Below are 26324 nucleotides of genomic sequence, written 5' to 3'. Positions count from 1 at the left end.
GGAGTGGAGCACTAGCATCTGTCAGGCCAGTGCATACAGAAGTGGTTACAGTCTCCTCAAACACATTCATAAGGAGGAAGTGAATTTACTGGATTGCCTGTTTAGTGTTTCTGAATAAATATGGAAGGAGCAAGCTCAAGTTTGTTTCTTCAGTTATTTCCATAATTTTATGGGACATATTTGAGTTTTCATATATATACTATATTGTTTGTTTCTCCTGCATACATGATGTTCATTTTACTAAGAAGTGTTTCTGGATTCCTTATCCTCTCCCTATATTTCTTGTTTCTTACCATGGTAACAGTGCATATAAATCCTTTTGTTCATCCACTCCTCATTATGTTGACTTTGATCTGCCTTTCAAATCACAATTTTAAAATACATAAGTTGTGTCAGGGTGCCTCCGTTCCCCCTTAAACAGATACAAACATAAGATGGTGGTGGTGGTAGTACATCACATTCACCATTGTAAATCAGTCTTTAGTGTCTGTGAAAGGAACCAAATTAACAGCTGTTGAAGCTAAAGCATTCTCTATCCACCATAAGGGGCAGGAGCTGTGCAAGCTTTCCTCATCATCAATCTTCCATTCTCTATCCACTTCCTCTTTAGGAGTGAAAATGCGTCGGTCTCTATTGAGAATTCTGAGCTTCTGAGACTAGTAATTGCAATACCTTAGTACTAGGAACTATACTTGGATGAAAATTCATTTCACAGAGGTGAAACAGTTGTAAAAGGGTAGTAACATTTAAAAATACCTCTAAAAGATTATGCAATAAGGAACTTATTGTATGATTGCTAAACTAACTGATGCACACTGCTCTGAACATAAAGCGCACCAAGAAACATATGCTGTTTAGCCAGGAGTCTTCTCCTCTGCCTTTTTCAAATCATATGATTTACACTTGTGTGTCTCTCTTTATTAAAATACAGTGTGCAGGAGATAGCATGGTACAAAGAATGCTCAAATACCGGAGGATATGATATAAAACCTAGATCAAAAGAAATAAATTGTAGAGGAGCTTTTTGAGAATACATTTTAGCATTATGATGGTCCATGCAATCCCATGGCTTTGTAGAGCCGATACACCTAAAGGGAGACATAGGGTAGTGGACTGATGGTCATCTGAAACTAAGAGATCCCTAAGTTAGGTATTTACACAATTGGGTGAGCATTTCTGTGGCTAGACTGATTTTCCAAAGAGTGGCTGGCATAATAATAAATAAGGATCTAAAACTAGTAACACAAACCACGTTGATTGTGACACGGCATCCCAGATTTGGGGGAGGAGGAGAGCTAGAAATTGTATTTAAAAAAATTATGTTTCTAGCCCTTTTCCTTTCAAATGTTAACTACTTGCTAGGTCTGTCACTAACTTACAGGGGCCTCAGGCTACCTCCTAGGATCAGTCAGCTATGGCCCTGTGTCCCTCAACTTTGGGAGGGCTGCAGATGCTTGAAGACTGCTGGCAGAACAGTGACAGCCAGAATCCCTATTCCCCCAAGCATGTGACACAAATGGGCAATGCTGGCTAGGACCACCATGACCAACACTACATACCCTTCCCTGGAGGAGATGAATCCCACCCCTTAGGTGCAACTGTGCCTGCTAACACAGGATGTATGCCCAGTGGGAATGCTAATGGGAATGAATTAAGGATGTATGCTAATGGCAATGAATTAAGACCAATATTTAAAAAGAGCTAACATTTGCCTAAACACAATCACTAGCATAAGTCACTGGAAGACGGTTAAGACACAGAGCTGAGGTCAGTGCATTCGGTTGTATACCCTCTATGTTACATTACATAAGTATATTAGGAGTTAAAGATGCCCTATACTTCTAGTCTTCTTGATTTAATCTCTTTATGCATCAACCACATACAAGAAGTTTCAACATTCTCTTCTATTTTAAGCTGACCTTCTGCAGATATTCAAAGCTTTAAACTCCTCTGCCCTTTACTGAGTTTAAGACGTTTAAAGGTGGGTTACAAAATTCATTAATAATCTGAGATAATAAAATAGGTTAGAAGAATTTTTTAAAAAAATACTTAAAGTAAAGCTAATTAGATTGTGATGTGAAGATTTACTAGTTTTAGAGACAGACTGAAGTTAAAATTGAACTCCACATTCTGCAACACTGAATGAACATTTTATGACATGGGTTTTTTTGGTGTGACAAGAAACAATTGAAAACACTTTGCTACTGCTAAAATTACATTGCTTAGAGAAAAATATTCTGTGGGTTACCATTTGTTGCCATGATTTACATAGATAAGGCCTATACTCTACATCAGCTTCACAGTGAAGTTTTAAAGGAATGGAACTTTCTGTGGAGTTTGAAGATTTCTGCATAATCGTTTGTGTTGTTGCAAACAGGGCCAAATGATGCTCTCTTACTAGCTTCTCAAGAAATTCAGCACATCTCTTCAGATTCATCTCCTGAATGTTAAAGCTCTCACCTCCATTGCTTCTATCTATCCAATAAAAAGCTGATATACTATCTAAAATCACAATGCAGAGAGAAGGGTGAGCGCAAAACTTGTTTTCTAGAGAGTAAAGAGTGAGAAGCAACTGAGTGCTGCTATTGCAGTTAACAAGGAAAAGCCTTCCAAGGCACTGTTTGATCATTTCTTCTGTGCTTTGGGACAATCTGTGTTCAAGAATGGTAACTAGGCGAAGCATGTCAAAATGGTAGTCTGTATCAATGAACATGACTTCTACTTCCAGTCCTCCTCCCGATTTTGGAAGGACACAGCGGGCTATCAGGTGATAAAGCATTTCTGTTTTTCCTGTTCCTTCTGGACCATGGAATTCAACGACATCTCCTGAGAATTAAAAAAGAAAACGAAATTAAAAAAATCAAGCACATGAGATAGTTTGTAAGCAATACCTGCTCCATTTTCAAGATTAGTGACCTGATTTTTCAGAGTCACAGAGCACACACAATTCATTTACTTAACTGGGAGCACACTGACAGCTGCAAGCGCTCATTGCTTCTGAAAAATCAGGCCGGAAGAGTATTTTGAGCCCCCTTGCTCTACATCTACTAGTTCAAGGGTTCTCAAACTGGGGGATCATGAGACTATTACATGGGGATCATGAGCTGTTAACCTCCATTCCAAACCCTGCTTTGCCTCCAGCATTTATAATGGTGTTAAATATATAAAACCGTGTTTTTAATTTATAAGGAGGGGGAGTCCGCATTCAGAGGCTTGCTTTGTGAAAGGGGTCACCAGTAAAAAAGTTTGAGAACCACTGTACTAGTTAGTTAAACCAGATTGCTACACCCTTATCAGAACTCCTGAAAAGAAGCCAATTCTTCCTTTTGGCCTGAGGAGCTCCGTGGATTCTTGTTGTTTTGACAAGTAGAACAAATGTAGAACACTCCCTTCTCCCATTCCTATCCCAGTCAGGCCCTTGAAAGAAGCAAGGAACATACATCACAGATTCAACTGATGATGCATGTCAATGGTATTCAGTACAAAAACATAAAATAAAGAGATCTCCTAAAAGAAATTAAAAAGAACCACCAAGTTTTGACTTTTCACCAAATCCCCAACAGTATATTTGCATTATTTAGCCTAATTTTGATGTCTAATTAAACCCTGCAAAATACAATTCTTCATGCTGCTGTATCAGTATGTACTGCAATGATTACTACAATGGTTAATGCAATATTTGATAAAATAGAAACTAAAATCACATTTCACATGAAAAATCCATTTTGTGGCTAATAGTTTAACAACTATATGCTACTGATGACTGCACATGAACAAGTAATTTCCTTTTTTTATTCCCCCTCCTAACCCCAAACACACAATTAAGTTTCACCTGCTGTTAATTAAGGCTTGTCTATACAAAGGAGTTTAGTCTACACTAACTCAAGTTGGTCTGGTCCGAAAATGCCTTCATACATGACACAATTCCTTAGAGTGCACTAACTCTGCATTTATCACAAACTCTGGAGTCCTCTTTCAAAGTGTATTAAGTTTGATGCAAATTAGTGTGATCTATTGTTCATGTGGATGCAATGATGCTGCACGCTACTTTGGCAGTCCTCCAACTGCTATCCCACACTGCTCTGCAGCGCCCATTACTGACCTGTCTCTTCACCTGTGTGCTCTCCTCTGCTATGGGGTGAAGTTGACCAGTTTAAACACTGGCACAGTGCCAGGATCAGCCCATTTGCTCCTGGATTCCAGTATTATCGGCATTGCAGCAATATTACTCCCACAGGCTTTACAACCTGCCTCAAGCATCTGCTTTGAGCTGTGCTGAGACCCTAGATCTCCCTGTCATCTGGGGAGCAGAACTTGCGCAATAAGCTCTTGAGGCCAGCCTCCACAATAAAGATATGTTTGTGGACACTGCTAGTCAGGTGTCCACAGGTCACAACTGGGACACTGAGCAGTTCCAGATAAAGATAAAACAGCTCAAGGAAACTTACTTTAAAACCAGGATGCCAAGAAGCAGTCCAGCCATGGAAATATAACCTGTCTATTTTTTAAGGAATTGGACAAGATATTATGTGATTACACCACTACTGAACCCAAGGAGGCTGCAGATCCCTTCTCCCCCAAGGATAAGCAGTAAGAGTCATTGGATGAGGGACATGAGGAGCGCAGTGAAGAGCTATCCACAGAAGCCAGGATTTCTTTGAGACTCCAGACCATGAGAGCAGCTATGTAGAAAATGAGCCTGATTCCCAGTCAAAAACCCAGCCTGGGACTCAGAGGAGGCCAATCCTATGGAGGGACCCTCAGCACATAAGTCCAGTGCAGCTACTGGACAATACAGGGTACTGGGAACACGTTCATAATTTCCCTGCTGTACGCTCATTGCAGTGCTCCCAGATGCCATTTATTTCCCTATCATACTGCTGGACATACTTCTGTTCCAGGTGCCCCATACTGCAGCCATCTTTGTAACATGTGAGCTGCGAGCCTTTCTGAGTCTCCAGCTCCTCCCTCACCCAGCCATACTGTCCCTTTTCCAAAATGGCAAGTGGACCAGCCAAGCAATCAGCTTCTGTCTTGATGGTCTGCCCTTTGCCCCTTTGAATAAGGCCATTCTTTACACATGCCTCAGTGTATCATCATCCAGAGTCAGGACAGCCTAATGGGAATGCAGAGGGGATTACTGTCCCGTTTGCCTTCAGATGTCCCCTGCTTACTCCTCCAACACTGCATAAGCACCTCCAAAGCACAGCCCAACTACAAACACAGCCCAACTGCAAACACAGCCATAATTCCCAATCCCCCACAGCCTTCAGGACACAACTACAAACCCAAACAGTATACACTGCACACACAAAAATTCCAGACTAGCCCCCATGCACACACCACTTACCATCTCTGAAGTCCGCCCAAGACTGGGAAGAATCTTAGGGAGGGGAAATGAGAAATAGATGCTGGCAGATCTCACTGCAGACTCTCCGCAAAAACTTAAAACCAATGGCAAGCTCTAAGTTTCATTTGAGGTCAGAGAGAGAAGAAGACAGGGAGCTATCCAGAGAAAGCTGTGAAGTGGCTAGAGACAGTTTTGCTATGGCAAAAGACACTGTAGAGAAAGACAATGAGGAGTCCGGTGGCACCTTAAAGACTAACAGATTTATTTGGGCATAAGTTTTCGTGGGTAAAAAACCCACTTCTTCAGATGCATGGAATGAAAATTACAGATGCAGGCATTATTATACTGACACATGAAGAAAAGGGAGTTACCTTTCAAGTGGAGAACCAGTGCTGACAGGGCCAATTCAATCAGGGTGGATGTGGTCCACTTCCAATAATTGATGAGGTGGTGTCAATACCAAGAGAGGAAAAGTTGCTTTTGTAGTGAGCCAATCACTCCCAGTCCCTATTCAAGCCCAAAAAAATTTGCAAATGAATTTTAGTTCTGCAATTTCTCTTTGAAGTCTGTTTTTGAAGTTTTTTTGTTGAAGTATGGCTACTTTTAAATCTGTTACAGAATGTCCAGGGAGATTGAAGTGTTCTCCTACTGGCTTTTAAATGTTACCATTCTTGATGTCTGACTTGTGTCCATTTATTCTTTTACATACAGACTGTTCGGTTTGGCCAATGAACATGGCAGAGGGGCACTGCTGGCACATGATGGCATATATCACATGAGTAGATGTGCAGGTGAATGAGTCCCTGATGGTGTGGCTGATGTGGATGGATCCTCTGATGGTATCGCTGGAGTAGATATGGGGACAGAGTAGGCAATGGGGTTTGTTATAGGGATTGGTTCCTGGGTTAGTGTTTCTGTGGTGTGGTGTGTAGTTGCTGGTGAGTATTTGCCTCAGGTTGGGGGGCTGTCTGTAAGCAAGGACTGGCCTGTCTCCCAAGGCCTGTGAGAGTGAGGGAGTGTTTTTCAGGATAGATTGTTGATCATTGATGATGTGCTGGAGAGGTTTTAGCTGGGGGCTGTACGTAATGGCCAGTGGTGTTCTGTTATTTTCCTTATTGGGCCTGTACTGTAGTAAGTGACTTCTGGGTACCCATCCCGCTCTGTCAATCTGTTTCCTCACTCCCTCAGGTAGGTATTGTAGTTTTAAGAATGCTTGATAAAGATCTTGTAGGTGTTTGTCTGAGGGATTAGAGCAAATTCGGTTGTATCCTAGGGCTTGGCCGTAGACAATGGATTGTGGGATGTGTCCTGGATGGAAGCTGAAGGCATGTTGGCAAGTATAGCGGTCAGTAGGTTTCCAGTATAGGGTGGTGTTTATGTGACCATCACTTATTTGCATTGTAGTGTCGAGGAAGTAGCTCTCTTGTGTGGACTGGTCCAGGCTGAGGTTGATGGTGAGGTGGAAATTGTTGAAATTCAGGTGGAATTCTTCAAGGGCCTCCTTCCCGTGGGTCCATATGATGAAGATGTCATCAATGTAGTGCAAGTAGAGTAGGGGCGCTAGGGAACGAGAGCTGAGGAAGAGTTGTTCTAAGTCAGCCATAAAAATGCTGGCATACTGTGGGGCCACGTGGGTACCCTTAGCAGTGCCGCTGACTTGAAGGTATAAGTTGTCCCCACATCTGAAATGGTTCTGGGTGAGGACAAAGTCACAAAGCTCAGCCACCAGGTGTGCCGTGGCCTCCAAGGCAACTCCTGGAGGGTAATACAGAAGCAGAATGCTCTGCTGCAGTGCGTGCTGCTAGTGGACACACAAACAATCTTGCGCCCTCAACCAGGACCCAGCCATGTTTTGCAGCCATTGGACAATACCAGGTACTGGGAACACCATCATAAATTCCCTGCTGTACCCCCACTGCCATGCTCCCAGATGCCATTTATTTCCCTATCCCAAGCTCATGGCAGCAAGAACAATTACACCTGGGAGCCCAGCTCTTTCGAGCCATCTAACAGCCCCAAACTTTTGAGCCCTGACACTCGACATCAGAAGGGAGTAGAACAAGAAGAGGCAGAGGCAGGGATGTTTACTCACCTATGAATTGGAGCCTCTCTGCTCCCACATTTTATTGTGTGCTGCCCTCCAATGCACTGCCTCATTTTAAAGCTGTGTTTCATTGTTGTTCTAATTAAAGGTTTATTTCTGGTTGTAACATACTGAACTTTAGTTTAATTAAAAAAGGGTATTCAGAAAGAGTCTGCAATGAATGGTTCACAGAAAAACCGTACATTTTGCATAAGTATAAAGATACAGATGTAAGACAAAATAAGGAGTGGCATGATGTTCCACTTCTACCACCCATAAAAGACACTGCAGTCCTAATAAACCATTCCTCCCCACTCCCCAGGGTAACAGCTAGATTACATCTGCACAAATTCAGGCTTGAGACTCAAAGGAAGAGCAATAGGCATCCCTGACAGTATTGCCCAGGCTATTTCCATTTTCTAGTCGACGCCTTGCTGGATGCTCAAACTGCTAAACAAGTCTCCACACCTCAGCCTCCCACCCATCGTTAAGCCTTTCTCCCTTACTCTCACAAATTCTGTGCAAAATACTACATGCAGCTATAATTTTAGGCAAGGTTTTTTCTGAGGCTTCCAACTTATTCCACAAACAGCACCACCTTCCTTATAGACAGCCAAATGCACACTCCTCTGTCATTCTGCAACTTCTGAGGCTATAGTTAAGCAGTTCATTCCTTTTGTCCAAGTGGTCTGTGAACAGCTTCACTAGCCAGGGAAGCAGAGGATAAGCTGGGTCTCCCAGGATAACCAAACCAACCTCCACTCCATTATTTTCCTCTGTGATCTTGGGGGCAACGTCTCCTTTATTCATTAAGGTCAACGGAGCTGAGTTCTAAAAGATTCAAGCATTGTGGACCCTTCCAGACCATTCCACATTTCTGTTATGAACCTGCCATGGTGGTCAATTAGGCCTTGGAGCACCATGGAGAAATACTCCTTTCTGTTTGTAAACTCAGAGCCCTGGTGTGTGGGGGCAAACATTACGAATATGGGTCCCATCAACTGGCACAATATAGTTTGGGAACCCCATGTATGCATAAGAACATAAGAATGGCCATGCTGGATCAGACCAATGGTATCCTGTATTCCAACAGTGGCCAATGCCAGGTGCTTCGCAACGAATGAACAGAACAGGCAATCATTGAGTGAACCATTCCCCATCGTGCGAAGCCATCAATAATCTCCTGAGCATTACCAAGCTTTATAACCTGGTGCAACAGTACCTGACCTTATGCATGGCACCACACACCTGCATGACAGGGAGACTGACTGTTGGGGCCACTATGCTGAATTCATTGGCTATGGACTGGTAACGTTAAGGGTGGCCAGCTTCCTGATAGCACCAGTGACCCACCTCTCAAATGATCTGTGTTACCACATGTTGGTACACTGCCACTGCAGCTCCAGCGCTAGTTCAGCACAGATCTGAAAGAAGGTTACCTTTCCCATTCTGAAAGTCTTTTGCCACTGCTGGTCACCCCAGGTCTGCAGAATGATCCTTTCTCGCCAATCAACACTGGATTCCCAAGTCTAGAAACGATGCTGCACCATGTGAAGCTGCTCCAGAAAGAGCTGATTTCTTGCAGTTGATTGTTGTCATCTTCCTCATCCTCCATCTTCTGCTAACACTGCTGTTGCTACTGGAGGAGCTGCTACTGCCGCCACATCATCTGCTCAGCGGTGCAGTCGGTGAAGTCCAAAGCCAAAGCCTCCCAGCTCCAACAGCTCAAAAAAAGCCCAAACAGCCTCTGCATATTTGGGGTTGCCACCAAACCTGCAAGATGCATTGCTGGTGCATGCTGACCAACAGACTACAATTTAAAATGATGCTAGCTTGCCCAGACAGAGAGGAAGCATGGGGTGGAGACAGCAGAATCATGGGATACTTTGAATTTCTCCCCAGGTCCTAATATTCCACTGGCTTCCTTTATTCATCACACAATGTGCAGTGAGAAAAATCCCAGAATGCACATAGGTCAGCAACGAAGCAAAGGACCATGGGATACCATCCTAGAATGCCACATGCTTAGTATGCACCAAACCCCAGCCATGTATACGTAATGATGCAAACTGAAAAAAGGCACAGCTATCCTGAGTGCATGCTATTAGTATGGCGTACTAGTTGGTGTGCAAACTGAGTGCAAAGTAACCCTCCCCCCATATAGACAAGGACTTAGTGTTAAAGAAATTGCTATTGATGAAAGACTGGCAACTGGACGACACTGACAGCACTTCTGTCATTACAGGTGGATAGGGCTTGAAGAGGAGGCTGCTACATAAAAGACTAAGACTGTACTGCTATTTCTGATAACTATACAAAGAAAAAATAAAAATGGAGATAACACAGTGAAGAAAAAACATGTTAGATGTCACTGTCATGTTTAGACATGTCTATTTTTGTTGCATCGACAGGCTTGTAGTGTTTCAGGTATGGAATGTGCTTGTTCCCCTTCACTAGCTAGCGACGTGTACCTGTGACTGACAACGGGAATGTCAGCTGATTACCATGCCTCAGTGCAGGGGACTGGACTAGATAAGTTAACAAGGTCCCTTCCAGTCCTACATTTCTATGATTTATTACATATTTTCTCAGACAGTGCTTGCAATATGAAACTGCATCTTTTGGGAAGATGGAATTGCAGACTGCATGGGAGCTAGGAAGCTACTCTTCTGCCATCTGAGGTGGGGATTTTTCTTTTTGCGGGCAGATGCAACCTACTTGGAAAATTCTGCTTCATCCACAATTGAAATAATTAAAAACACACTACCGAATGCAAGGAAGTGTTAAAAAGACAAACTAGTAAGTATAACCCATTGCTAGAGAGGTGTTTCTTTTGTCAGATACACATACAGGACACCTAAAAATTCAGTCTTACATCAGAGGAAGATAAAAGTTAACTTATTTATTAATTGCTCTCTTTTTCATTTTAGAAAGCTACTATTCTCTCTTTATGGTGTATGCTAATTCCATGTACGGCTTCACACATTATGGTAAAAGTATGTGCAGTAAGGTGGACATTTAACTGCTCTACTCTGGCAGAATTAGAATTGCACAACTGTAACTGCAGTAAGCTTTGCATTTCCATGACCTAGGCAAGTGTAAATGGGGTAAGAGCTTTCCAGAGGAAGGCAAGAGCAGAGAAATAATTGCAGCTTTGTTCCAATATGTTCGTGCCTGTCTGAGTTAATAGGGTTTTTCAAGTCATTACTCAACTTTTATAGGCTATTATTGTTCACAAGTATACAGACTATAATGGAGAAGTTGGGACAAGGGAAGAAGCAGTGAATTGAGACTCTTGCTTCACATACCGGAAGTGTTAGAGGTAATTTACACATGATGTGACAGTTCTATCCACTTCAGTCGTACATGGAAACTCTCTCTCCATAATACATAATATGTGAAATTCAGCAGACTCTTTTCAAACTGGAGTTCTATTTTCCTCAATTTTTGATGTTTCCAAAATTATACAGAGGGGCCTGGGCAGCAGTCAGGGTTTATTTGTTTGCGCTGAATACCCCTTGCTAGACTAAGGGCAAGGACTATTCAGTATATAAAATAATTCCTTACTTTCCCCTCCTATTCAAAGTTTGCAATATTTAACACTGCTACTTTCAGGCATCTGTTATTCTGTTGTGTCATATATACTGTGCTGAAGACATGATAACTATCTCAGAATGCTGTTACAATATGAACCCGGCACAAAGAAGTCCTTTCAAATATGCTGGGTGGTGTCATTTCCTCCAGCTCCTTCTCTAAGCCTTTGAAATATTTTAGAACAAATTTGTCTTCTCCTGAAAAGTGCTTTCCAAAATATATGTTCGGTCCTGCCATTGGCTTCTGCACAAGACTTCCATTGCCTTCAATGGCAATTTTGAATGTCGCTCTGTTACTGGATTTGTCAATTAAACATTAAGAGTTGTTTCATCCATCTCTGAAGTGAAATATAGCTTGTTCAAAAAGCATACAATAATGCTACACAATGGTTTAGTTGAGGTAGGGGATAGCGTTGTTTCACTGTTCTCAATGGTGAGTTTAAGAAAATTACAAGTTATTCTATGAAGTAAATATTTGGTTTTGTCAGTTTAAAAGATGTTTTCCTCTGGGTTTTTATGTGTGTTTTCATATAAAGTTACCTTCTGTAAAGCCCTGCTCTGGGGGAAGAGTTCTCACCAAGCATTGGGGACCATTGTGATCTGATAAATGCTTCCAAAAAGTTTAATTACGTAAAAATGGTAAGTTACATGAAAATCTATTCTAAAAGTTTCTCCGAGGGTTTATTCATTTTAATCTAAGGACAAGACACCTTATTTAAACTCCCTCTGAAGTTTGTTGGATACAGTTAGGTATGACTTATGTCTGAATTGGACTTTGAAGTTAACATCCATTCTCTCAAAAGAAGTACACTTTGGACTGTAAAAAAAACTTGAAGGAGCAGGGAACTTCTGGGCCTTTGTGATTATCAAAGAGGCTGCCCGCAATAAGAACCACTATGTAATGAGAGCCCTTTATAGCAAAATTTTTAAATTTAGATTTTCACGAAGTTAGTGACTGAGCTGCTACGGTAAGATAAGAGGAGGAAGTTCACCCTTGCGGATCAGAGCAGGCAAACCATGACACAACAGAGGAAGGAGAACCGGCTGACAACTGAACTTACAAAAAATCTTTGACAAAGTCTCTCACAAGAGGCTGTTAAGGAAACAAAGTAATAAATATTAATACTCCCTAATACCACCTGTTATATTTTTGTCAGTAGATCTCAAAGTGCCGTAAAAGAGGGGAAATAACTATGGGATAAGAAGTACTGTACTGTCATAGACTAAGATACAGATCAGGAATAAATGGCCAGTTTAATATGGAAGGAGGTTAACAGAAGGTTTCCATATTATGACTGGGGATGCCTAATATTTACTAATAGTCGCAAAATACATGAACAGCAACATGAAAAAATGTGCTGATGGCATGGCAAAGTTTCCAGATGACACAAAATTCATTAGATTAATCAAGACTAGAGATTAAGGCCCTATCAGAGGTAGGTGAATGAGCAGCCTGGTGTCAGATGAAATTCAGTATTGTTGAATTCAAGTTGATGCATACTGTAAAGAATACCCTGGACTATTCACAAGTACAAATTGGTTCTAATTAGCTGTAATCATACAGAAAAAGATCTGGGTGTCACTGTGAACAGGTCAACAAAAATGTTTGTTCAAACTGCAATAGACCTAGAAAAAGCAAACCTATACAGGATGAAGCCACACTGAAGCCACTACAGTTATGTCTACACAGCACTGCAAGCCTACAGTTAGTGAGACTCGAGTCAGCTGACTCATGTCAGAGAACTCTGGGCGTGAGCATCTACACTGCGTTTTAAACCCAGGCTAAGGATTTTTGGACCCCTGCTTGAACCTAGAGCTCTGGCATCCACACTGCAGTGCACAGAGCTGAATCAAAGTAACCCTATATCAGAGTTTCTATCGGCCCCCCACCCAGTGTCGACACTTCAGCCCTACAAACGTGTTGTACTATGTGAAAACTTTACTGACCATCCTGCTTCCTAACTGTAATGGTGCTATTGATGGGACTCAGGTGCCCATACGGAGCATGAGTCCATAAACTGCATAATTAGCTGCTTTGGTGGGTGTCTCAGTAGAATGGCTGCAGTTTGAGAAGGCTTTATAGCAAGCTACCGACTCACCTGAGAATTGGGCTCTCCACCTCTAGGCTGAGTCACAGTGGCAGGAAAATGCCCATGTGCACAGGTTCTGAGGATTATTAGGACATCAGTCTCCAGGGTTGTCAAACTATTCAAGTCTTAATTTTTAAAATGGGATGTTCAATGAAGGTGTTTTTGTTTGGTTGTCTTTATATTTATTTTTGTCCTTTTGTTTTGAAGTTTGACATAAAATGTGGGTTTCAGAGGAAACCCCCCCTTCCCTCAGCCTCATTCCTGCCTCCACTGCACCCTGGAAGACAGGGATAAGGGATTCCCGGAAGGCTATGGGGAAGTTTTTGGGCTGGTTCTCACTCACCGCCCTCACAGTTCATGCTGCCCGGGTGCCTCTGCACACACAGATCTAGGGAGGGCAGGGGGCCCGGGAGCAAGGACCAGAGACCGGGGTGGGACCAAGAGGCTGCCCTGCAAGGAAGGGGAGCAGCAGAGCTGGGGGAGGGATGACTCCCAACATCCCGGTGGCCAGGAGCTACCTCCTGCCTGTCAGCTTTGCTCCCTGTTCTAGGCAAGCTCCGCACAGCAGCAAGGAGGAGCTGGAACAGGAAGACAGTAATGGTGCTTTCGGCCACTGCACTGGCTGCCTGCAGCACTCCTCTCTGCTGCTCTGGGATACATCCAGAGGACTTCCGGGACCTGCAGGGTCCTGGGACCCTAGGTCCAAGCCCTAGGGTAGCACAATTGGTGTGTGCATGCAAAGGGAGTTAGGCTTGAGCCCAGGCTCGAGCCTGGGCTTACGTTGCTGTGTAGACATACCCTCAAATGCTATTATATAAATAGATGGGATGTCCTCACATAAAATACTGTGCTTAGTTCTAGCCATCCTATCTCAGAAAGCACACGGTAGAAATGATGTCTTAAGTTTTACTAATTAGCAAATGCTGGTAGAACTATTCCATTGCACTGCAGCCCAGTTTAGACAATTCTAGTCAGGCTATTATCACACTTAGCGCTAGTGGTGGTGATGTGTATTATACTATAGGTAAGGCTACAAGTCTTTCACGGAGGTCACGGATTCCATGACTTTCCAGGATCTCCATGACTTCTGCATTGGCCAGTGCAGCTGACCCCAGGGCCAGCTGCATCGGCCACTGCTCAGACGGCCTGGGGCCAGCAGTTTGTCCCAGGGGCTGCCCCAGAGCAGTGACGCTCCGGGCTGCCCCCTGCCCGGGCATCAGCGACGGGGCCCTAGACTGTCCCCTGCCTGGAGCAGCAGTGACAGGGCCCCGGGCTGTCCCCCCCAGAGCAGCATCAGCGTCCGTTGGAGCACTCCTGCCCCACAACCCAGCACCTAAGATTTAGTTAGGGATATTTATAGTACAAGCCATGGACAGGTCAGGGGCTGTCACTTTTTGTTTTTTGCCCGTGACTTGTCCATGACTTTTACTAAAAATACTCGTGACTCAATTGTAGCAGGCTTAGGCTGTTACAGCTTTCACACTATCAGATGCTTTGTGACAATGATAGGTTAGTCATTTAGGAAATTGGGCAGAGGATGTCACTATTCTTTACTTTTTGCAAGTGAGGGTAGGGGGAGGAAATGTTTACTTCAAATTAATTTTGGGTGTCATATTAGAGCTGAAAATCGGAGCTGTACATTTACACCCACACCTAAGTTTGATATTCAAAGGTGGTAAGGAGAAACTTGATTGGCAGTAGTGGAAGATTATTTTTAAAGCTCATGCCATTTCTACTACTTAGGAATACAGTAAAATATTATGTAATGTGCTGATGTATCCTTAAAGGCACAATTCCCTCATGATTAGGAACAGTGGCTGGAATATCATTACAGCTCCAAATGTTCGTTGCTTCTATTTTACAATGCTCTGACTATACATTATGAATATTTGGTTGCCTATAATGGAATCATGTATAATTTATTTAAACATGACAGTACATATTGTTCTGTTTCATATACAATGAAAACAGGAAAAAGCATAGCTAATTTAATAAAATGCTAAAAATAAATAAATTTTTCTGCAAAGATGCTTATGAAATAATTCACTTATAAGGCATGGTAACATGGCCAAGACAACTTACAAAAATGAAACTAATTAAAGTGAGAGGACCAATATAAAATTAGATTTTCATCAGGGGTTTAAACCAGCATAGCTAGAAAAAAAGATCAAAACAACAAGTATATGGGCTCAGGTAAGTAAAAATGACTTGCAGGACTCTTTTAAATGAACTTGTAATATTAAGGGTTTGCATAACAAAATTAATTAATAGAGGTCAAAATCTGTACTAGTTTACATCCTGTGCAACTCCACTTCTGTGAAGGTCATATTTGGCCCTACCTACAAATTTAAGATTGGTATTATTTTGGTTCGCAACCAGAGAAAAGAAAAGGGCATCAAGAGAGGGGGATCAAGAAATAGTCCCAGCTAAATCTCCATTTGGGACTTTGCACTCAAGAAGTAAAGAAGAGACTGAAAAGTCATTGGGTTTTTTTGTGTTTGTTTTAAAAAGAAATAAGTTATCCTTTCTGCAAACCCTACAGAGCATTATTTAGAATACTTATCAATTTCACTAGTTGGGTTTTATTACTATTATGGAGTAAGAAAGCAGTCCTGAGCAGAGAAACTTCACTAATGTGAATTAGCCTTATTGTGAAAGTGTCCAAACTTCTCTGAACCAAATGGTATCACCTGTATGAGAGTTTGCTGGTGCAGGAAGCTGGAACAGGCACCCAAAAAAGCAGCTGTTACAGTGAATCTGTTTAATGCTTTCACACTGGAAATGATAACTGCAAAATTAAATTCTTGGACTCAGTTTAATATTTGTTTCATCTTTCAACAAAAATAAATGTTGAGAAGATGGATATTACATACACTGATACAGTACAAGTCCATACACTGATAAAGTACAAACAGGAATTGCAAAAACCATTGGATAAATTTTAATTTAGGTTATGAATTCATACACTGAATACTGATGTAGGTGAGGGGGAGCCACGCATACATAGAGAAAATCTGTGCCCTCCCTACCCTCAAGCCACCTCAAAGAAGGACCTTTTGAAATACAGTTGGTTCAAAAGCTTTCCATGAATTCTTTCATTCAATTTTAAGCTGCCGTATTTCCCCAATTATGATCCAGCCACTCCATTTCTGATATCCTTAAAATAAACATGCAATATGGCTGCAACAACTGCTGTAAGATCATACTGGGTTTATGCTTTCTTTCATGTTACCCACTATCATGGAACAGTCTTCCTGAGCTGATACTCAAGGCCATTACCCTCTTCCTCATTCAAATTCCTCCTGTTGATCTCCCAGTTCTTCCGCAAAGCCTAAAAGAAATTAGTCTTCTAAATCATCTACTTATTTTTTCATCTTTAAAAACAACAAAAATCTTTTTTAATCATGTTGTGCTCTACCCTTCATATGGTCTTACTGATGTTGCCTTGTTCTCCCAACTAGCCACCAACTTTGTTCCATTGAGTTTGAAAGTACCTTGCGGCATGGATCACATATTTTTAGACACGTAGTCTAAATGCTATAAATACACAAATGCTCCACACTTAATCTATTTTTAGACTGTACACACTTTCTTTTTCTCAGTCATCATGATTCTTTTTATTGCCATTCTGTTATTTGTTCTAATTCTTCCTATACTTATAGTAATTTGGAGGAATCAGAAGTGTACACAATGAGTCAGATGCAGTTGCACCAGGGTCATATAGAGAGGCACTACTGCCTCTCTAATTTGACATTAAATTCCCTCAAGCAAACATAACAGCAAGGTCTTTTTAGTTTAACATATTTATTGCTTTCCAGATAGTGGACCCCAAATCGACATGTATGGTGTTTATTTTCATAGGTTTCATAGATTCTAAGGTCAGAAGGGACCACTGTGATCATCTAGTCTGAACTGCTATACAACTCTGGCCATAAGACCCTGAATTAATTCCTGTTTGAACTACAGCATATCTTTTAGAAGAATTTCCAATCAGGATTTAAAAATCGCCAGCAATAAGAGATTGCACCGTAGCCCCAGGTAAGCAGTTCCACTGGTTAATTACCCTCACTGTTAAAAGTTTGTGCCTTATTTTGAGACTCAGTTTGTCTAGCTACAATTTCTGGCCATTTGATCTTGTTATATTTTTGTCTGCTAGATCAAACAGCCTTGTATTATCATATTTCTGTATCCCATACTTATAGACTGTGATCAAGTCACCCCTTAATCTTTTTTTGTAAAACTAAATAAATTGAGCTCTTTGAGTCTTTCACTATAAGGCATATCTTTCAATCCTTCAACTGTTCTTGTGGCTCTCCAGTTTACCAACATCGTTCCTGAATTGGACATCAGGACAGACACAACAGTTCAGCAGCAGTTGCACCAGTGCCAAATATAGAGGTAATATAACTTCCCTATTCCTACTAGAGATTCCCTTGTTCCTGCACCCAAGGATTGCATTAGCCCTTTGGCCACAATATTGCCCCTGGAACTCATGATCAGTTGCTTTCCATTGTTACCTCCAAGTCTTTTTCAGAGCCACTGCTTCCAAGGATAGCATGGCCTTTGATCCTACATGGATGACTTTACATTTGGCCATATCAAAAAGTATGTTATTTGCTTGTGTAACGCCGAGAGACCCTGGTCGTCAGTGGGCAGGATTGAACCGGGGACCTCTGGAGCTTAGTGCATGAGCCTCTACTGCATGAGCAAAAAACCAACTGGCTGTTAGCTAAGGCTGTAGAACAGACTCATTTAACTCTCTCTCTTTAAGTGGTCTTAGTACCACTAGATGGGACAGAACACTACACCCAGGTGTGTGGGTTACACTTGCACCCAGTTTACTAAGCAATCCAGATTGCTCTGTATTAGTGACCTGTCCTCTTCATTATTAGCAATTCCCCCATTCTTTGTGTCATCTATAATTTTATATTTTCCTTCAGGTCACTGATAAAAATACTGAATAGCGCAAGACCCACTAGTAGCACACCCAGTCAAAGATGATTCCCCTTTTACAATGATATTTTCAGACCTACCAGTTAGCCAGTTTTCAATCCATTAAATGTGTGTCATGTTGATGTACCATTCCAGTCTCATAATCAAAATGTTTTACAGTACCAGTAATAAATTAAATGCCTTACAGAAGTCTAAGTATATTATGTCAACATTTAGTCTCTCCCTGAATTCAGGATTTTATATCTATTTGCATGCTTGAGGTAACCTGACAGACATAAACTTACTTTGATACTGTACAGTTTTGTAAGATCACACACACACACACAATTTTTTTTTTTTTACCATGAATGGGAAATCCTTCATCTGCAAACAGACAAGGTTCAAGATTTTTCAGAGAACTTCTGCCCTCAAGTCGTGCAAGTAGCTTTAAAAAAAAAAAGATAAAAAGACATTGTGTTAACTAAAAATAATTGGTCATGGGAATTAAGTTTATAAGATACAACACAACCATAGAATTTAGTGTGTTTTCAATGATAGCTCTGTCAACAGAATAATTTGATTTTAAAATGCCTTTCTGCATACACGTGGCAAGCTCAGAGATTGGACAGTACAGTAACAGACGTTGACTTTCTATCTCTCCTAGCAACGAGCACCAGGATTCCATGGCGATAAGTGCCATGTAAGAACCTGTATTTACAAAACCACAAGAATGAGCTACTGGCAGATAAAAACTGCTGCAAGAATGGATGTCTTTGAAATATGGAAATGTTGCCATTTTATAGGATGAAAGAAAAGATGGTCCCTTTGTAACAGCCATCAGACAGTGACTTCAAACTAGTGATCTGGAGGGGAAAGGCTGTATTCAGTCTCCTGAGTCATCCAGTCCCTCAGCTCATATATAAGTAAAAGCGTCTTACATATTTCAACTTACATTAGATGTGGGACTCTGATGGGCTACAGATCCTATCACTTCACCATCACTTGTTCAAACACAGGCTGGTAGTGATCAAAAGTCATTACACGATGGCTGTTCAACAGCCTTTGTAAGGCAAGTGGGTGTTCTTGGGCCAGTTCTTAAATGGACAGGTGTCCACATTGCCAGCTATAGTGCCATTTGTTGTCTCAACAAAGAGGCCAACAATTCAAGAAATAAACACTTTACCCACTGTTAGAAATGTCCTTCCATACATGGATTAAAGCACATTGGCAAAAAAGCTTGTACTGCTGCCAGAGTATACATCCTGAAGACAGAGCACTTCAGTCTTCATGACCATCCATAAGCTCTAAATTAATGATTTTTAGAATAAAATAAATTCTGTACAAGTGCATCAAATCTCTCTCCTAGCCACATCCTTAGGGCACTCAGCACATAACTCTAAACATAACTTCCCAGCACACATTTCCCCCTCCTCCACACTATATTTGATGGACAACTTTTCCTCTGAATCTCCTTGCTATTGTCAATTTAAATTATTTAAAAACCAATTGTCTGTGTTTTTGTTTAATGGTAGTATAAAAACTCTAAGTGATGCTTAAATTGCTTCAAGAGGTTATGATGTGAGTCCAAGTAAGACACTTCCACAGACATTGTACCATTCCCTTCCATTAATAAAATGTCAATGTGTTTGCCTTTGTAACTGTTCTGTTCAGGTGTGTTGATAAGAGTCTTGTGAGATGCTCATTAAAAGTAGAATAAAAACACTTTAACAGACATTATACTGGATCCATGATTCATGCATTTGTTCACTGCATGAAATATTTGTATAATACATGTTATATCCATAGTTACAGTTTAGCGACACTGCAACTTGTTACACTGAAAAAATATTATAGTATTCTGTATAATCAGGATCAGGGAAGAGACTGAATATAACTTGCTCATTTCCTGTGCTGTTGCTGTTCCCTCGTGCTTATGGAGTCTCTCCCTCCTATGTTTATGTTCTCTCCATTCTCATCATCCTGCACTGCATCTTTCCCCTTTGTGAGTCTGGAGTCCCCTTCTGTCTTTGCTTACCTGCTTTCTCTGAACCATGACTTTTACTGCTCCACTGTGGTTAATATGATGGCAGCCAAGTGAAATTTACCAGAATATCAGGATATGCAAGAACTCTAAAGAGTGTTTTAACACATTTTACATAGCTGTGAGACATTTTCATAGCAAATAGTTCATATTTACAAATGTCATACATTTTATATACATCCAGAAGATACCATTAGTCATTGAAAAGGTTAGATTGTTATCCTGCTATCTAGCCTCTTTCTCCTTACCTTCTTTTGCTGCTACTTACTAGACAAAACACTCAGTCTACTTTGTTCTGCAAGTCAAATAAAGTTTACTGCAAATTTTACATAACAGTGTGACTGGGAACAGTAATATTATATGAATATCTGTTTTAGAGATCCAAGTCTTGCAAGATCATGGGATGCTTTACTTTGATGCTTAAGAAGTCCTCAGCCATCAGGAGACACAGGCTGTCCAGCTGAGACATTATGAATATATTTAAGACTTTTGAATAAACAGCCTTGCCTCTGAGATGATAATTTATTAGATTTTAGCTAAGTATGGTTTTCGAAGGCAAAGTTCCAATTGTGTTAACCTCCTTCAACCTAAAAAAAGGCATAAAGCGGGAGCAGCAAATAGATGCGTTTCTGTATTAGTGTTTATTAAAACATTATTAAAAGTTTAAGACTCATTTAAATCCAGAACACAAAGTGTGTTTAGGGCTCCCACAGCATCCTCAGAACCACTATGATATAATTAATTATTGCATTACATTACAGTGTTGCTAACTCTCATGATTTTTCTTTTTTTTTGGTGAATGACAGGATTTTGGCTGGGCCTAGAGCCTGTCTTGAGATGATGTGAGAAGCTCCACCCTTTATGCAAATTTGAACCCTGCCTGGGGGAACCTCCTCTGATTTGCTGCGTGCCTCACTTGCCTGCCTCCTCGGGCAAAGTAATCAATCAGAGCTGCTATAGCCAGAGCGCTCTCTCTCTCCCTCCCGTCAGCAACCTGAAGTCATTCTCATGGGGGAGCGCAAGAGACTGAAGGAGCCCAGCAGCTCTGCTCCCTATACCCTCCGCTCTTTTGAGCAAAGGGGAAAGCTCCTATGCTCCTCCCCCTCACACCCAGCCTGGGAAGGGGCAGAAGAAGATTCTGTTACAGCTCCTCTTCACCCCAGGGTGAAGAGTCTAGGAGGAGCAGAGGTGAGGCTGTGGGGGCTGAACTGATGGGTTGTCGAGGGATGAGTTGAACTGATGTGGGGGAAGAACTGATGCAGGGACAGACAGGACAAGATAGATTTGGACAGTGGGGTGCAGAATTAATTACTGGAGAAATGATGTGGAGATGTGGGTGTGAGAGCTCCTGCTGTGGAGGTCAAAATCACCTTACCCAAGAATTTTGGAAGAGTGAGAAATAAAATCTCTCACACGCACTGTGGATGGGCAAGGGGAGTTAAAAAACAAAACAAAACAAGACAGATCAAAACCTACCACAATGTAATCTTTTACAAAAAAATTTTTTTTGGAGTCTGACTTATGATTTTTGATCTTCTGAGGTTGGCAATACTGCATTTATTTATCACAGCACTGCTCATCCACTATTCTGAAATTCCTTGTACTAGAATGCCCCTCAACATGAATAGGGGAAGACTTAAGTATGTTTTGAGATGTTCTTGCTTTAAAGCAGGGGTGGGTGACCTGAGCCTGAGAAGGAGCCAGAATCTATCAATGTACATTGCCAAAGAGCCACAGTAATACGTCAGCAGCCCCCCCATCAGTTCTCGCCCCCAAGTGCCTCCCACCCACTGGCAGCCCCGCCAGTCAGAACTTCTCGCCTGCCGCAATCAGCTGTTTCGCACGCGCAGGAGGATCTGTGGGGGAGGAAGGCATGGCAGGCACGGGGGAAGGGGCATGGGCCTTGGGAGAAGGGGTAGTCAGGACCTGGGGCAGAGCAGCGGGTTGAGCAGTGATCACCCCCTGGCACACTGGAAAGTTAGTATCTGTAGCTCCAGCCGCAGAGTCAGCGCCTATGCAAGGAGCTGCATATTAACCTCTGAAGAGCCACACGCGGCTCCGGAGCCACATGTTGGCCACCCCTGCTTAAAAGGGTATAACTCAATCTTAATGTTTAGCTGGTATAGTGTTCAAGTTTTTCTTTCTTTTTAAAAAAGGAAGGTCTATGACATTTGGTAGTGTTCAAACTGAAATTATTCCCTACTTTTTAAATAGAACACACTTTATTGGAAAACTTAGTAGCATGGATGGTTCAACAACTCTCCTGATACAAATTAAGACAAAATTATATTCAACTAGCTCAGCGGTTTTGCATGGACAAGAAAATTCAGTTTAGAATCTATAACTGAGATTTTCAGACCAGTGCAGGATTTAGCCACACAGCTTAAAAGAAATGGAAGATGTGAGGCTAAGTCCTTTGTACAGCTCTACAAATATAAGGTACCCTGCTATGATGGCTGAACATAGGCACCACTTAAAATTTCAGAGTAACAGCCGTGTTAGTCTGTATTCGCAAAAAGAAAAGGAGTACTTGTGGCACCTTAGAGACTAACCAATTTATTTGAGCATAAGCTTTCGTGAGCTACGTCCGATGAAGTGAGCTGTAGCTCATGAAAGCTTATGCTCAAATAAATTGGTTAGTCTCTAAGGTGCCACAAGTACTCCTTTTCTTTTCATTTAAAATTTACCTGCCATATTACTGCATCAAAGATTACCTTAATATGCATTTGCTAGTTTGTATTGACTTGTGTTGAAATCATGTAATTGTTTTTTTTTTTTTTAAGTTTCCGTACATTATGAAAACTATAAAAACAAGTGTGTCTTAGAACTAATGGCTCCTTGGAATCTCAAGAGAATATGAAGTGTGCTGGAAACCTGCCTTCTGCTTTGCAGGTTCCTACGGTTTTACAATGCTCTGCAAACGTGTACATATAGTTGTTCACATTTAGAGTTAGCTGCTGAATGCTAAGGTAATATAAGCAGTCTGACTACTTGATACAGCATTAATTCAAAAAAAGTGCCATTTCAGTACCAGCTAAATGTGCATCATTCTTTTTTTTTTTTTTTTTAAATCCATACTCTTCCCCTCCCCAATTTTCATTTTAGAATAGCAAATACTTTCTGTATAGGGCATTTCCTGGGGATTATTTAGTAGTTCTTGATTGCTCCAGCTCCTTTCATCCAGTCATTAGTCCTCAGAAAATATCTGATCATTATAGCTTAAATATGAACCTGTGGTTATATGAACTGAATGCTTACACATTTGATTGAAAATACCCATAGGTGCTTATCTTGAGCATTGAACAGATTATTCACAATTCATTGATGACAATGTATCTGTGTTTCTATGAAACTTATGTTTTCTCCCTAGTTTTGAAGCAGAATCTCCACAGACACTTGCTTTGTTTGTATCATGCTGTGCACCGTGGGATTTCCTGGCAGGATCAACAAACAACTTTGCAACAAACTCTGTGAAAGGTCTGTCCACATTACACTTAATGATGCTGAAGCAAAACTACGTTCAGATAAGACACAAGAGAGGAGACCTTACCATCTGTGGTTGTTAAAGATCTATTGAACTTTTCACAAGAGCTGGGACTACCTAGTCTGGCATAGGCAGTTTTTAACATTTTTAACAGTTCTTCTGTATAGGGTAAAATATCTGTAGCGATCAAAGGATCAGACTGCAATAACAGAAATCACTTGCTTCTACCTTCTCTTGTGAATGGCTTAAATAACCAGTTAACACAGCACTGCTAAAGAAAGTAACTGAACAGAAAAAACTGGAAAAGATACAGCAACATCTGGTCACTATTGAGATTGGCATGCCATAATTTAATTATGGGTGCTTACTTCTTCCTTTACATAACTTTTACCTTTTTTCCACAAAATGATTACCTTCCAGTACTTTTCTGTGTGTATTTACCTTAGTAAGAGAGTACCCTAGGTGCGTTTTCAATACATTTCTGAATAACTGCACTTTACATTCTATCACAGTGGATCTTTTTATGTGATTATTGGTATGTAGAAAATAGGGGTCCCTGTGGACAAAAGACATCTGTCCATGTGGCATAAGCTTCAGGACAGGGGCCTTAAACTGTAAGTTTGCTGAGGAAGGGGCAGTGGGAAAATTTTTCAAAAATGTCAAAATTACTTAGGAGCCTCAGTCCCATTGAAAGTTAATGGTACTTCAATGGAATTCAAAGAGTTTTTCTTATGTCTTCTGGGAAGTACTCAGCACATTTTTGGGTGCCATTCAATAATATGCAACATTTCTAAGTAATATATGCTATACAGGGCACCATCAGATAGTGATTAAAAGTGTTAAGAGACCAACTGGTCAAAAAAAATGAGTGAGACATTTTTACCTTTCACAAGCTATTTGCTTAATAAAAATTCACTGACTCTCTTTGACAACCTTCACCTCTTATAGCTTCCATTGTCACTCCATTTTTACTAAACTCATTTTATGAGATTTTTGAAGAATTATTTGTTTGGCACAGAATTTTTTTACTTACAAGCTACACAACATTTTACAAGGAAGTGTTGCTGCAAGATTTAAAGATTTCCAGAGCATCCTCAGGGTCACAAGGTCCGAGAAAGAGGGTGGGTGGTGGGAGGGCAGAGAAAAACTGGATAAAGAATTAAAGAAACATAACCCTTGTTGCTATGAGCAAAACTTTACAGGGCAATTTTAAAATCTTCCAAGTTTTTAAAAAAGTGCTTAAGTGGCTACAATTCATCTCTACCTTCATGACCATTAAGGTGAACAACAGTCTCTCCACGTTTATTGTGAGGCCCTGTCTAAACTATAAAAATAGGTCTGTTTAACTATGTCACTCAAAGGTGTGAAAAATCCAACCCCCTGAGCGATGCAGTTAAGACAACCTAGCCCCCCCCCATGTAGCCAGCGCGAGGTTGACGGAAGAATTCTTCTGTCAACCTACCACGTTTTGGGGAGATGGACTACTGAAGTTCTACAAGTGTAGACAAGTCCCATGCATGGTTAGTATCAGTGCACACGGCGGGGGAGGAGGGAAATACGGGCCCTGATTCAGCAGTTCACCATATTCAGCAAAGTGTTTAAACATTTGCCTAATTCTAGGCACATACTTAAGTCCCATTGGCCTCCACGGGAATTAAGCACATACTTCAACGCTTGGCGGCGCGGCTGGAGCGGCCACGGGCGCATCTTTCCGGCGGGCCGCCAGCCCTTGGGACGCAGCCCCGCCGCCTCCGGGCCAGGATGCCGTCTGCAGCGAGGAGAAACGGACGTGCCAGCGGGCAGACACGGCGGCCGGGAGCTCCTCGGTTCCCCCCCCCCAGCCGGCAGCACCCACACCCTAGGCTTCCAACGTGTCCGTGTCCGTGTCCGTGTCCTCCCCCCCCCAGGGGAACCCCTGCCGGCCGGCCATGGTGCTGCGAGGGGCGGCGCGACACCACCCGCGACAGGCCGGCCCGGCCCACAGGCCACGCCCGTGCTGCGCTACTCCGAGCCCCGCGTGGGGGCGGTGCAGGGGAGGCCAGGCCCGGGGCGCGGCGCTCCCAGGCAGGGGAAGGGGTCGCTGCCTCACCTGAGTGCCCGACTCCGCCTTCCGGAACCCGTCACTCATAGCGCTGAGGAGGGGGTGGGGACCGGGCCCAGCACCAGCAGCGCCTCCCGCCCAACCGCCTACTCTGCGCACATGCGCAGTGTACCACATCCCCGCGGGCGCACTTCGCCACCCTAGACGGGCACGACCCAGCCTGTGGGGGCGGAGGGGGGGAGCTGATGCTGCGCATGCGCGGTGTCGCAGTATTTTGTTCTCTTGCGGTTGCGCCTGACGCGATTGGGTCGGTTCCCTGAGCAGCTGAGCACGCGGGAGCTCCAGGGTGGGGTTAAGTTTGTTATGGGGAGGGGTTAATTACCCACCTTGAATGGTCCTCGCTCTATTTAAATTATCTTCTGTCATCATCAGAGGCCAGTAATGTTAAGGGGGGAGATGTTTAATTTATTATTTGGTGGCCAGAGTGAAATACTTACATGTAAAATAGAAACAGTGGGCCAAAAGCAGCCCTGACAAAGTGCGTGCAACTCCCACTGAAGGCAATTACATCAGGCAGGAATTTAGGGTAACATTTTAAAATGTCAGGTTTCAGAGTAGCAGCCGTGTTAGTCTGTATTCGCAAAAAGAAAAGGAGTACTTGTGGCACGTTAGAGACTAACCAATTTATTTGAGCATAAGGTAGAGCTCAC

The 26324-nt window shown here is 42.1% G+C and overlaps 1 protein-coding gene and 1 long non-coding RNA gene across 2 annotated transcripts in view; one reads left to right on the top strand and one right to left on the bottom strand.

The window, feature by feature from the left end:
* The window catches only part of LOC144259972 (uncharacterized), a 107733-nt gene extending 83222 nt beyond the window's left edge, over nucleotides 1-24511 (top strand). The window contains exons 2-5 of the long non-coding RNA XR_013344968.1: nucleotides 16978-17154; nucleotides 17435-17514; nucleotides 20896-21277; nucleotides 23460-24511. This is a non-coding gene — a long non-coding RNA (uncharacterized LOC144259972). The remainder of the gene's footprint in view (nucleotides 1-16977; nucleotides 17155-17434; nucleotides 17515-20895; nucleotides 21278-23459) is intronic.
* Nucleotides 904-25834, bottom strand: XRCC2 (X-ray repair cross complementing 2). The gene is made up of 3 exons (XM_077808393.1): nucleotides 25663-25834; nucleotides 18412-18493; nucleotides 904-2826 (listed from the first exon to the last, which is right to left on the bottom strand). Exons 1-3 carry the CDS (start codon nucleotides 25789-25791, stop codon nucleotides 2111-2113), a joined length of 927 nt encoding a protein of 308 aa, XP_077664519.1. The 5' UTR covers nucleotides 25792-25834; the 3' UTR covers nucleotides 904-2110.
* Between the last annotated feature and the right edge of the window lie 490 nt (nucleotides 25835-26324).

The sequence above is a fragment of the Eretmochelys imbricata genome, chromosome 2 (genome assembly GCF_965152235.1).
Source record: "Eretmochelys imbricata isolate rEreImb1 chromosome 2, rEreImb1.hap1, whole genome shotgun sequence".
NCBI classification, from domain to species: domain Eukaryota; kingdom Metazoa; phylum Chordata; order Testudines; family Cheloniidae; genus Eretmochelys; species Eretmochelys imbricata.
The sequence above is the reverse complement of the archived record's forward strand: the minus strand, read 5'-3'. Positions and strand labels throughout refer to the sequence as shown.